Source organism: Narcine bancroftii, chromosome 6 (assembly GCF_036971445.1).
Source record: "Narcine bancroftii isolate sNarBan1 chromosome 6, sNarBan1.hap1, whole genome shotgun sequence".
NCBI lineage: Eukaryota > Metazoa > Chordata > Chondrichthyes > Torpediniformes > Narcinidae > Narcine > Narcine bancroftii.
Window position 1 is genome coordinate 178453923 of NC_091474.1, and position 14487 is coordinate 178468409.

A 14487-nucleotide genomic window follows, 5' to 3' on the forward strand; every position below is an offset into this window, starting at 1 on the left:
TGATAAATAAGCGTGATTCATCACTCATTCGTAACCGCGAGTTTAATTACCAATGTTACAGTCCCTACCTTCACAGTAAGAGTTCCTCAGTTTGAATTCACCCATCTGCTACTTATTGCAGACTTCGTTTTTGAGATCGGCCTAGTGCAAACAAATAGGCGTGCTCGGGAGAGTTTAAATAGCTATTGAAGGTGCGCACCCTGAAGCGGGTCGATTCAATCTCGAACCCAAAAACCGGGATGGTGTCCCGTACCATCCAGCCATGACTTGTAATGGTTTCAAACCCATCGCTGAAAGTGGAAACGTAACCAGGGCATTTTCCCACAAGGATTGTTCAGATTGAGGAATTTATCTTGTAATGTGAAGATCCTGAGAATATCCAATGACCTACCTTTTGAGAGGGATCATGAGCCATTAATTTGTCTCCCAGCGACAGCCAATTAGGGGGAAAGAGTAAGGGCTGAGCCAGACAATCCATGCTCTGCTGTTCGCCATGAAGATGCCATTGAAGAGAATGCCTGAATCCCAAGGGTCTCCTGTTCTTCACTTGCAGCCTCCTCACAAAGTGGCAGCCGGGATTCACGACCAAGCCTACATGACTCTGATCGGCAACCACTTAACTTCGTTCTCGGAAGACTGTGATAGCAGCGAGGAGCCGGAGAGTAACTTGGCGTCACTGCCTGGATGTGGAGAGGAGGAGATCGGGGCCGATCTAGGTATTAAATCAGGTGAGGTTCTGTCAGTCAGCCCCCACAAGACAGTTCACGCACTGCAGAGTGGAGACAGGATATTTCGATATCAAGTGCACAGTGAATTAAATTACAGTTCGAAGCAACCCAGTTTCGATCGTATAGTCGCCATCAACGAACACCTGAGCAAACGAAAAGCGGGCTGTTCAAACTCCAAATAGGTCCATGAATTGTATTTTTTTTTAACACGCCTGAATCAAAACCGGTTAATTCCTTTTAAACAGATTGGTTCGTTCACGAATTAGTTGCCTACCATAAAGCAGATTCCGTCTTCAAGCATCAAAACGCCGATCATAGATATTGAATAATATTAAACTAGATGACGGCAGTATCCGAATTTGTGAACTCTTTATTTTTGGTTTTGAATAGAAGTCCCCACAATCTCGTCAAGGATTCATTCCTTCGCGCCGGCGAATGGGAATTAAAAAGAGACGATGTGAATGCCAAATGTTACTTATTTCTCTCTGACAGTTTAAAAGAATTGAAACTCTTACCCTTTCTCAAAAGTTATGTATAAAATGTAGGTTGACGCTGATAATTAGTACTTCTATATACACACAGACACATTTCCTATCTTGCTAATCGATTGTGTATTTTTTTTCGTGTTCATTTTGTATGTCCCCGGTCCTTCGTCACTGGAAAAGTCATTACTTCACCCCCCCCCCACCCCAGTGTGGTAACTGATTTCTGAACTATTTTCCCCATATTTAAATTTTCATACACACACCACAGAAAGATTGAACCAATGTGGGTCTTGTCGTTTACTGTTTCCACCAGAATCAGAAAACTGCAAAGGGTTTGCATCTTCTGAAGAAGAGGATGGGACCATTTCTGAAGGGAAAACTTTCTTGAACGATAAGCAGCAAAGTCCCAAAAAATCCATCACCCAAATCATCAAGGACAAGAAGAAACAAACGCAGCTCACTCTGCAGTGGTAAGGATCAGGTAGTGAACCCCAGCACGCTGTGCGTTACATCTTTTGTTACATAGGTACATTTTAAAATGTAGAAAGTAAATAATTTTGCAACAGCATTTAGAAGCGGATTACAAACCTACTGTCTTCTCCGTGCCGCCCAATTACACCCCATTAACGTGAACCTTTTGAAGGGTGGGAGGAGACCGGCGCCTTCGGGGGAAAACCCACGCAGACATGGGGAGAATGTAACAAACTCCTTACAGACAGCGCGGGATTCGAACCCAGGTAACAGCATTGTGCTGACCGCTCCACCGACCGTGGAGATGTGTCAGATCTCAAACAATCTGAAGCAATCCCGGTTTGGGGCCACGATTGAAGATTTGTGCCCGTGTTTTATTGCTTTGAACTAATGGGGTTGCAATGTTGTTTGTCAGGTTGGAAGAAAACTACATCGTCTGTGAAGGGGTCTGTCTCCCGAGATGTATCCTCTACGCCCATTATCTAGATTTCTGTAGGAAAGAGAAACTGGAACCAGCGTGCGCAGCTACATTCGGAAAGGTGGTATCGACGCACTCGTGTTATTTCCCCAAACCACAAATACGTCTGGTGTTTCTTTTTTAAATTAAAAATAAATTACTTTATTTCGAATCATTTTAATATATATCCTGGCACCCGCTGACTCTTCCCCTCTTTCAGCTAATGTTCAAACACATTAAGCAAGAAAGCGCTGTCTAAAATGACCCGATTGTATGAATTTTCAGACAGACTTTAGGCAAACATACAGAGATCGTGAGTTTTCTTTTTTTTCCTCCTTTTCTTTCGTGTTTCGTTCATAGACAATACGACAGAAGTTTCCCCTCCTGACGACCAGGAGACTTGGAACGAGAGGTCATTCAAAGTGAGTTATTTAAAATACTGTTTGGTTAAACAAAAAGGATTCTTCATTTATCATTTCGACTTGTCAATGCTGGAAACCATCTGGATTTATCAGGAGTGATTTCTTTAATTATTGTAACAATATCCGTTTAATTGTCCTTTCAAGACAAACCTGCTTCTTGCGAACTCTTCAGTGTTAACCCGTTCATCGTCTCATACCAGATAAAAGAAACTGATAATTCGTTTGACGAATATTGTACTTTAATGTGTTGATGAGCCATAATGGTAACGTAGAAATGTGGTCACTGTCTTGCAGGTATCACTATTATGGTATTGGCATCAAAGAAAGTAGTGCATATTATCATTCGGTGTATTCTGGTAAAGGCTTGACAAGGTACGTTAATGCTCCACATTTTATACCTCATCCTATTATTTTTTCCTGGACTGAAAGTAATTATTAGTGTAATCAGTGGTTCTTTATTTGGTCAGCTGTGTGCCAACTGTTACTATATTTGCCCAGGAGAGGATTTGTGGTATTAGACTAAGGTCCACAGGAATTGAGGCCTGTTGGGAAATGGCACAGAAGAGTGGGAGCCAGGATAAGTCAGCCATGATGATATTGAGGCTGGTTTGAGGGGCCTGGTGACATGCTACTGCTCCCATTTTCTCATTAAAAATACATAGAAATACTGCAGGAACTCAGCCGGTCTTGCAGAATCTATAGGAGGTTTAAATACCTTGGTGTAGCAATGACAAAGAACCATAAACATCTGTTTAAGAGAATTAATTAATGATGACCTCTTTTGATGACTTTAATTGGATGAATTAATGTCATTAAAATGAATATTTTACCAAACTTTTTTTCTAGCTATTCCAGTTTTTGTTCCTAAATTTTTGTTTTTGGTTCACTTGATTCCATTATATCATCATATATTTGGAAAAATAAATATACTCATTTAAGTAAAGTATATCTCCAAAACATTAGGAATTGAGACATGGCTCTACCCAATTTCAGATTTTATTATTGAACTGTCAATATTTGCTATGTTATATTATGATAGTAAAATGGGTGGTTCTCTTTGGGTTGATTTAGAGCTGAATTCGACCCAGAAATGTTCTATTGCTTCAATACTTGGAGCGCCTTTGCCTTTTTTCTTTTGGTAAAAAGATTGATAATCTAGTGGTTAAATATACAATTAGGATTAGGTTTCAGTTTAGAAAACATTTTGGGCTCCAAAGGTTTCTTATTTTCAGTGCTATTTTAGCAAATTATTTTTTTCAACCTTTGATGGATTCTGCATCTCAAGAATGGTCCAGATTAGGTATGAAATGATTTTATGATTTATTTATTGATACTTTTGAGCAACTTACTTTTAAATGTAATTTACCAAATTCTCACTTTTTTAGATATTTGCGGATTAGGGATTTTCTCCACTTTCATTCTTCAAAATTCTTGTAGGTTCCTGTTATGAATTTGATAAAACAATTTACAATCTTCAAAAAAGATTAATAGCTATTGTACATGATGTTCTGCTGACATCAAGACAAATTTCAGTGGATAATATTAAAAAGGCCTGGGAGCAGGACCTCCATATTCCTATTTCTGATGATTCTTGGAATTCTATTTTTAAGTTGCCTAATATATCTTATCTTTGTGCCCATTTCAATTCAATTCAAAGTGGTGAAAGTTAAATTAGATAGTATTTATCATAAAATTAGCTCTTTCTATGACAGAGTGGTAGCTGTGTGGAATGATCTTCCGGGAGAAATAGTGGCGGCGGAGTCAATTGTATTATTTAAGAAAAGGTTGGACAGGTATATGGATGAGAGGAAGATGGAGGGTTATGGGCATTGTGCAGGGAGGTGGGATTAGAAAGGGGTGTTTGGTTCGGTGCGGACTAGAAGGGCCTAATGGCCTGTTTCCGTGCTGTAATTGTTATTATTATTATTATTATTATTATTAGATGTAAGAAGAAGGACAGATAATTAAATCATATGTTTTGGTCTTGTTTGACCCTTACAAGTATTGGGAAAAGGTTTTTCATACTTTATCAATAGTTATCAATGTTAACCTAGCACCAGACCCATTAGTGGCGTAGTTTGGGATGGTTGAACAGAGGGTAGTGAAATTGTCTTCATTTCAATGTCATGTATTAGTCTTTGCCTCTCTTATTGCAAGATGAGTTATTTTGATCAGATGGAAAGATGCTGCCCTGCCCACTCATAATCATTGGTTATAAAATATGATGTCATATTTAATCTTGGAGAAAATAAGATGTTTCATAAGTGGCTCAAATTTAAACTTTCCCAGTTTTGTTTTGTTTTTAATTATTTTGACAGTCCCCTAATGGAAATTTTAATCAGGTTCTTTGTGGCTTGTGATTAAGCGTTTCTTTATATTTCTACTGGCAGTTGTTTTCTATATTGCCATGGATCTTAGGAATGGTTTGGGGTTGAGATTAATTAATTATATTGTTTTTTTTTGTCTCTTTTCCTTCTTTTTTTCAATTTACCTATAAATAATACTGTTGCATAAGAAAAAATTTTTCTCTGACATATTGTTCTTGTCTGCTCTATTACAGTTGTATTAGTTTTATGCATCATTCTTTTATGTGTGTATGTATTATTATAGAAAATTTAATAACAATATTGAAAACAAAAAAAAAGGCAATAGGAGGAAAAGATATGTATGGTATTTTCCCCCTATGAGACTGGCTGGTTCCTAAAGCATTTTTGTGTGTTTTTGCTATAATTGCACTGTCTGCAGACTCTTAATTCACTCCCATTTTTGTGTTCTCATGCAATCTGTTATCAGGCTGCATGCACATGAGTGGTACATAATTCAAGACACAGATTTGTAAACTAACAGCTGACTGGGCTGAAACAGAAGAAGCAATTCTACGTCATGTAAACAGCTACAGCCTGAAAAAACGTGGCGATGCTTAGGCCTTGTGCACAAAGAAACAGTATTAATATTTCAGGTTTTTGTTGATCTGAAAAGTATATTTCAGATTCAATTTAAATGTATCTTATTTCTGGATATTTTAGATGGAATTTAGTTCTAGCTAGTGGAAATCATATTTTAAAGTGCTAAAATTGTGTGTCCATTGAGTTAAAATCATTCTCTGCAGAGATGTCTTTACACTGACAAATTGAAGTTTTAACCTGTGCTTGTGATTAAATATAGTGGTCAATTTTAGCAACTGAACATAAAAAAAACTATTGAAGAACCAGGTTTATCATTTTTTTTTTAAAAAAACATAACTGTCCCAGATCAGTTAGGAATTTGTTTATTGATTTTACTGCACACTATAACTGGTTTTTATCTCTTTCTTTCAAACTTTTTGATGAGGTTCCAAAGACTTAGCCTTTGACTGTACCTAATATAGTTAGATGGCTGGTCCACTTAACCTTCTGTTTAAGAGGATAGATGATGGTGGGATGCCAGCAATGATAATACAGCTAAATAAGACATAAATAGAGGTAGTTGCATTCACTTCAGTTGGCGTTGACATCATTAAGTTACACTATTTGTGTGGCATGAATGTACTTGTCCACTTATTGACCATATATGAATTTTGTCTGGTTTTTGGCTGTATGCAAACATGAGTAGATCTGACTTTTTTTTGAAGAGTTGCAAAAGAAATTGAATGCAAGGTCTTCACCATTAAACAATGGCTAATTTTGTAATGGTGGTGGGGGGGGGGGGTGGAAGAATTCATCATTGAAATAGTTGAAAATGTCACATTCTATACTGTTTTCAGAAAGAGCTGCTGCAATGCCTAAGCTAAGATGATTGATCTCACATAAATAAAGTGTAAGAGACTAGAGTAAGCGCTGCTAACTCTTTATCACTTGTGAATCATCACAAAGGATTCAACACCTGCTGCCATAGTACATTAAAACAAATATCTGGCTACCAGGGCCTAACTGGATCTCAATCAACAATACTGAAGGCAAGGTGTCTGTTGCATTTAACTTGAATAATCTGAGCCATTAAAATTGACCTGGGGGCTTTCTGATCTATTCAAATTTTCCATTGAAACCCCAAAATAAAAAAAAAATATACACCAGAAATCATTCTGCAGTTGATATAAAACACCATCTAAGTAAGAACATCTCATTGTGTATTAATTGTCAAAAAATTAAAGTTGATTTGGATTGATTAATTTGAGCAATTGCTTCTATATTAGTCTAATATGGCTTGTTTGCTTCAGTGAAGTTTTTTTAAGTCGATTGTTGTTATTATTCTTGTTCCTTTGCTTTTTCCATGTTTTCTGTGAATTTTTAAATCCAAAATGGCACTGAAAAGCAGTGATGCTTGTGCGACACCTGGATAGCACATAAAACTAAGATTTTCACCGTATCTCGATATACGTGATAATAAGCGAAACTAAATTTCAGTGTAACTGATCCTTAGAACGTTCTATTATTTCAGTGATATTACACTTACAATAACATCAAAATTTATATAAACATTTCATGCAACAATTTCATCAAGGAGTTTCATAACATTTATTTAATTCGACATGAAACTTTTCTCATTAGTAAATCAATGATAGTTTGATTCTGATCAATGGCTGAAAAATTGTTCAAAAACAGATTTCTCTCTTTCGGAATTCCCAGTTCACTTTACAACAAGTGAAGTATATTTTCAAGTGTGGTCATGATGTAATGTCAGGAAATATAGCAGCTTACTCTACAAACCTACCACTCATAATCAGCAAAAAACAATATATCATCCATTTTGTTTTGAGATGTGATGATTGATGTTATAAATATTCACCAGAGGTACTTAAGTTACTACTCCCAACACTTCATTGTAATGGGGCCATAAGATCTCTCAACTAAAAGAGCAGATGTCCCATAATCTAATATTTTATCCAGTGTGACCCCTCAAACAGTGCTACACCATTTTAGTCCTATACTGGAGGATCAACTTAGTTTTTAGAATTCATTCTCTGAATTAGGATTTGAATAAAGCACTCGCTGACTAACTGGATATTATATGGATGGATTTTTAATGTTTTCCTCCTCCTCTAGTTTATCTCATCCATAATGCCTTGACTATTGATGCTGTTATTGGTAACTTGTTTCAGTGATTAATTTCAATAATTAAATTGCTTGTTTTTAAAAAAAAAATGTAGAGCTGTTGTGGAAGATTTTACAATTTAGCCAAGCATGAGAGGAAATATAGCAACATTTACAGAAATGAGGTTTGGGACAGATTTAGTAATACCTGTACTTCTTTTCCATAATCTATTGTCAAATCTTCCAGGAAACATGATGTTTCTCTGTCATGGCCACTGTTGCAGTATTATTTAAACTGTTTGAATGTGTCAAGTTGAGAAGATTAATTTCATTGATCACAAATGGATACAATAAATGTAATTATATTTACAAATTGGTTTTGTTTTTCATTTTTCATAGATTTTCAGGGAGCAAATTGAAAAATGAGGTATGTTACATTAAAGCCATATCAATGGTCATTGGAGCTTTGTGCTAAATCACACACAAATAAAATAGTGATATAACAAATAAATTTTTTAATGTTAGAATAAATATTTTTTTATTTCCATAGCAGACTACAACCAGATATAGAAAGCTATTGATTGCACAGTACAGCAATGATTGATCTTGACAAAATGCCACAAAGTAATGATTGTAACTGATGAATTTAAAGTAGCATGTGTGGTTGTGTGTAAGTAATTATTTCATAATGCTACTGTGCAATGAAGCCTTTGAAGATGAGAGAGTTTTAGTCCATAAGAAATGAGTACTGCACTCTGTTACATTCTTTATATTTAGAACAGTGGATTATGTGAGTATTAGGGTGGAGAATTATGTTTTACTGGCATATAGGCATTCCACATGCATGTCAAAATGCCATGGTCAAGGTTAGAAACTGGACTACATGAAGGTCAATATTTGTATGTTCCAGGACGAGTTATCCAGGTCTAATGTTTCTTTCTTTTTTCTTTGGCTTGGCTTCGCGGATGAAGATTTATAGAGGGGGTAAATGTCCACATCAGCTGCAGGCTCGATTGTGGCTGACAAGTCCGATGCGAGACAGGCAGACACGGTTGCAGCTGTGGCAGGGGAAAATTGGTTGGTTGGGGTTGGGTGTTGGGTTTTTCTTCCTTTGTCTTTTGTCAGTGAGGCGGGCTCTGCGGTCTTCTTCGAAGGAGGTTGCTGCCCGCCGAACTGTGAGGTGCCAAGATGCACAGTTTGAGGCGATATCAGCCCACTGGCGGTGGTCAATGTGGCAGGCACCAAGAGATTTCTTTAGGCAGTCCTTGTACCTCTTCTTTGGTGCACCTCTGTCACGGTGGCCAGTGGAGAGCTCGCCATATAACACGATCTTGGGAAGGTGATGGTCCTCCATTCTGGAGACGTGACCCACCCAGCGCAGCTGGATCTTCAGCAGCGTGGACTTATTTGATGTATCTAAGCACCAGCTTCATTTTTACCTTTAGACAATAAAAATGCAACACAATATCAAGACATTAGTTTTATGGAGCAACTACTGATAATAGAGGTACTCCCCGACTTATGACCGTAATTATGAATGAAGGATCAGCCATATCTCAAAATGGACTTAAGTCAGAATGTTTCCCACAAGTGTGGAGTACTGAAGTCTTAAAGCAAACTTTTTAATCATTTTTTTTTCTTTCCACAGTAGATTTGATGATAGAAACTTAAAGCTTCCTGAATTTGTTGATTAATCTTGACGAATCTTTCCACATTCTGGTCCATGCTTAATTTGTTAGTCGGGCATCTCGGGGTCCATAGGCTGTGCTGGACCATATTGATTCCTGTGCGCATGTGTGAGTCTTCATTTGGCGCACATATGCTGGGTTCGCGTATTGGAATTTGATTGGTGCATGTGCGAGAGTTAAGTGCCCTAATGATATTGAATTGGCACCCTTAACTTTTGCGCATGTGCCAACCAAACTCCGATAAGCAAACCCATTGTGCATGCACTAACCGAACTCCAATATGCAAACTCACCATGTAAGCACCAACCAAAGACTCCCGCATATGCACAAAAATCAAAATGGCTGCATCCAGCCTATGGACCCAGGGACGCCAATAACAAAGTAAGTAGGTCATATGCATTAAATGGTAGGCTATTGAGATGTGCAGAGCAACAAAGGGATTTAGGAGTTTTGGTAAATAGTACCCTCAAGGCTGATACTCAGGTAGATGGTGTGGTGAAGAAGGCATTTGGAATGTTGGCCTTCATAAATCGGAGTATTGAGTTCAAGAGTAGGGAGGTTATGATGAAATTGTACAAGGCATTGGTGAGGCCAGATTTGGAGTACTGTGCACAGTTTTTGTCACCAAATTATAGGAAAGATATAAACAAAATAGAGAGAGTGCAGAGAAGGTTCACGAAAATGTTGACAGGATTTCAAGGTTTGAGTTACAGGGAAAGGTTGTGCAGACTGGGGCTTTTTTCTCTGGAGCATAGAAGATTGAGAGGGGACTTGATAGAGGTGTTTAAGATTTTAAAAGGGACAGACAGAGTAAATGTGGATAGGCTTTTTCAATTAAGAGTGGAGGAGATTCAAACTAGAGGGCATGGTTTAAGATTGAAGGGGGAAACTTATAAGGGGAACATGAGGGGAAATTTCTTTACTCAAAGGGTGATAGGGATGTGGAATGAGGTTCCGACAGACTTGGTTGATGCGGGATCATTGGTTACATTTAAGGAAAGACTGGATAGTTACATGGATAGGAGAGGACTGGAGGGGTATGGACCGGGTGCTGGTCAGTGGGACTAGGAGGATGGGGATTTGTTACGGCATGGACTAGTAGGGCCAAACTGGCCTGTTCTGTGCTGTAAGTGGTTATATGGTTATATGTACATTTTGGCACTTACATGCCCTGTATCCCTGTTATAGTTTGTCAAATACAACATAATCTGTGTAAATTGTATATTTTCTTATTTAAAAAAAAAAATGGTTGTATGTACAGGTGGACGTAAGTCACATTGGTCACAAGTCAGGGAGTACCTGTAATGTATGTTGGATATTACACACATATTAACATAACATTTGGATGACAGGTAAAGAAAAACTAAAATAAAAATTGAAACCACTTCAGAATTCAGAAAGATAAAGTTATTCAGGACTTTTAAAAGAAACTCCTCAAAAACAATGAAAACAGAATTAAATAAAGGAAAAATTAAAAAGAAGCTCAAAAGATTAAAGGCAAAAGGCATGACAAATTCTGCATTTATCTCAAATGGAATTAAATGCTGGATAAATGCAAAATTACATTAATTCTGAGGATTACAACCTAGATTTGGAGTACTGAATCCTTTACGCAAGTGATGCTTTCTCAATTTCAAAAAGACCTATCTAATCAGGCAAAATAAATCCAAACTGATGACTAGTGTAAAAGTATAAATATTAGTAATATTGTTATAAATATGAAGCTGCAAAATAATGTATTATTTGACAGACTTGCTCCCAATCTGCTGGTTAACTCCAGATGCATAGTAGTTATTTATTAATCCAGGTCTTAATTCAGTATGACTGAGTGAATGCTGAAGCTTTCATAAGGCCCTTTTATAGAGTAAAAAGTGCGATTGTAAAGGTGGAGATTCTCCGCCCTCACGTTGCTTACCCTACCTTCATAAATGCTCTGGGAGCAGCTCCAAGATGCCAACTCTCGCAATGCAATGGCTTGACACCAGATTTGGGCTGAATTCGTGCTGTGGTCCTGGTCTCTAATGATCCCCTTCCCCCATTCTCTCCTTTCCCCACCAGTCACCCCAAGAAAGAAGACAGCAATTGGTGGGAGAGGAGGGGGGGAGAAAGAGAGAGATCGGAGATGGAAATGGAAGGCAAGCCAGAGGAGGACCACCCTCTCAGCTTGACACATTGAGGAGGTGATGCTGAGAGGGTTCATTTGTCACTGGATAAAGTTGGCACGCATCCCCAGAGACCCCCAGCACTCTGCTCTCCTGCTCTGACAGGTGGTGGTTGAACTATGAACTTCCTTTCCCCCAACCAACCTATATTGTGTGGTCAGGATTCATCACCTCCATCAGCCACATTTAACCTGTCTGCTGGAGTGCAGTAGGAGGGAAGTGAGGTGTGGTAAATGGCCTTCCCTCATGCTCATGGATACATTTGTTTCTTCCGCCCCCCCCCCCCCCCACAACCAACTAGCCTAAATCTTGTTGGTGCCTCCCTCCCTCACACACAAGTCACTCCATCCCCAAGAGAGACCTCTGCAGTCAGGAATCGGTGAGAGGATGTGCTAGCTCGTTAGTTCTCCTGTCCCACGGTCTTGGTCTCTAAGATGATCAATGGGCGACCTCATTAACCATAATCCCCCATGCAGCTGGAACCACTCTGCATTTCTCAAAGCAGTTCCAGCTGCGTGGGGGATTATGGATTACAAAGACAGCCATTGCTCACTGTATATTTATGGCGTCATGTTGACAGCCAGTGCCATGGCAACAGTTGCCCCACCAGAGGATGCACTCCACATAAAAATGACGTTGGAGCAGCCTTTTAGGGCTGCCCTATAAAAAGCTGGGATGGTACACCACTGGCCTACTGCAGGGTGCAACCTCTGTACCTGCAGGAGTGTAAGGGGACAGGACAACATCTGGCCGGCTGTCAATCAGTTGGCCTGAAGGGATCATGCCCCACCCAGTTGGGTATCAATCACCTTCTGGGATATAAGCCTGCGCCGGCCTCCCGAAGCTCACTCAGAGTTACCGCAGCTACAGCCAGCCTGGATCTGTGGGTCTTTGTGGATTAAAGCCTGTTGTACAGTCTTTACTTTGTGTGTGTCTGATTCTGGCTAACAGCGGACCACAGTTTAATCCACAAAATTTTCTCACGGCTGCCATGGAAAAACTCCTGAGCGCAGGGAGCCTCAAAGTCAACCTACGCCACCCGGAAGCCCAGACACGCTTCAAGATCTGGCAGCACGCAGTCGAGGCAATATCGAGGCACTCAAAGGCGGCATCCTGGACTCAGATCGGAAGAGGTTGGTCCTACTCCGGTCAAAGCTGGGTCCCCACACCTTCCAGGCAACCAAAGGCTGCTCCACGTTCAAGAGTACAATGGACACTCTCGAGAACTTGTACAACCCCCCCATGAATGTGGTCTGTGCAAGGTACCTCCTCAACACCCGAGCCCAGCAACCCAGGGAGTTGGTTGAGTCTTACTTGGGTCACTTGCGAGAGTTGGCCTGACCGTGTCTGGCTAAACCCGGGGTAGGCACAGAGGAGGTCGAGAGGCTGATCCGGAATGCCTTCGTCCGAGGGCTACGCTCAAGGGCCATCCAACAGAAGATGCTGGAAGACAATATCTATGCCCTATCCAAGACTGCGGAAGTGGTCCAAACCCTGGAAGCAGCTGCCCTGCACATTGAAGCCTTCAATTCCAGGATCCCTCATGGCCCTCTCACACTGCAGCTACAGCCTCAGACCGAGCTGGGGAGGAGAACGTCGCTGCAGCAGGTGCCCAGCACCACTGAAAGTACTGTGGGTCCTGGTGTGGGTCAGAACAACGATCGTGCCAAAACTGCCCAGCTAGGAACCAGTATTGTTCCCGATGCAGCAAGAAAGGCCACTTTGCAAAAGTGTGCCTCTCAAAACCAGCCGGCAGCTCAGCGGACCTCTATGACCTCCCCAGCAGACTCCTCCATGTGTGCGTGCCGGGCGGCGCCATTGTCCCTGCGATGACTTCCACCTTCCCCGACTTCGACAGTGCAACATCCAGCCCCGCCAGCGACTGTCGCAGCATGTGCCCCGAGGACCTGCACCAGCCCTTGCCAGCGCCACTCGCCAAGAATTACAGCGATGTCACTTCCGGCTCACGGTGTGACATTACTTCCGGCTGACGTAAAGACGTCACTGTCACCGGCACAACGGACACAGCTGGGGAAGGAGGCCAGCTATGCAGCGGGCCCCCACGTGCCACCGCTATCTTGGGCAAGGCAGCGGCCAGCACGGAGGGCCCCTGACGATGTTGAGAATAACGTGGTCAACACGGGCGATGACCAGGCCGCCCTACCGATGCTTCCCATGCCTCCGGGTGCCATTGGCTGCCGCATGCCGCACCCAGTGACCAACGTTGACGTGGTCAACATGGGCGATGACCAGGCTGCCCTACTGACGCTCCCCATGTCTCCAGAAGCCATAAATCACTGCGCACTGCTGGAGAGTGACTCCGCGACAGTCCTGGCTGCTACCATGCTGACCAGGAACAACCTTCATGATCTCAGGCGCTCGATGATGGATGTGCAAGTCAATGGGCAGGTAAAGAAGTGCCTGTTCGACAGTGGCAGCAGCGAGAGCTTCATTCACCTGAGCGTGGCCCACTCCCTGAGATTAAAAGTCCACCCCACCACCTCCTTGATCACCCTCGCTGCCAAGTATAAGACTATTGGTATCCTTGGGCGCTGCTTGGCCATATAATTGTAGGAGGGGAGACTTACACAGGGTTCAGGCTCCTGATCATGCCCAAACTCTGTTCCCCAATCCTCCTGGGCTTAGATTTCCAGTGCCACCTGCAGAGTGTCACCCTTGCCTTCGGGGGGGGGGCCCTAACCTAAACTCATATTACACAGAACGCCAACCTACCAGCCCCGGCCAACCTGCAGCCTCTCCACACTGTGCATCACCCCACCAGCGCTCTTCCCACATCCTGCGCTAGGCTGCAAGCCAACCGCCGCCAGAAGTAGGCACTATTGCACCGCAGACAAAGATTTCATCAAGGCAGCGGTGCGGCGACTCCTGGCGAAAGGCGTCATAGAGCCCAGTAACAGCCCTTGGAGAGCCCAAGTCCCGGTGGCCAAGTAAGCAGAGGATGATCATGGATTACAGCCAGACTATTAACCGGTACACCCAGCTGGATGCCTACCCCTGCCAATGATCGCCGATATGGTCAACGAGATAGCCTGCTACTGGGTTTT

The 14487-nt window shown here is 41.5% G+C and overlaps 1 protein-coding gene across 1 annotated transcript in view; it reads left to right on the forward strand.

The window, feature by feature from the left end:
• rfx6 (regulatory factor X, 6) overlaps nucleotides 1–14487 on the forward strand; it is a 113936-nt gene that overhangs the window by 31868 nt on the left and 67581 nt on the right. Inside the window, exons 3-8 of the mRNA XM_069888108.1 lie at nucleotides 554–728; nucleotides 1527–1683; nucleotides 2100–2223; nucleotides 2502–2563; nucleotides 2858–2935; nucleotides 7972–7999. Of these exons, the coding sequence (XP_069744209.1) occupies nucleotides 554–728; nucleotides 1527–1683; nucleotides 2100–2223; nucleotides 2502–2563; nucleotides 2858–2935; nucleotides 7972–7999 (624 nt within the window). The remainder of the gene's footprint in view (nucleotides 1–553; nucleotides 729–1526; nucleotides 1684–2099; nucleotides 2224–2501; nucleotides 2564–2857; nucleotides 2936–7971; nucleotides 8000–14487) is intronic.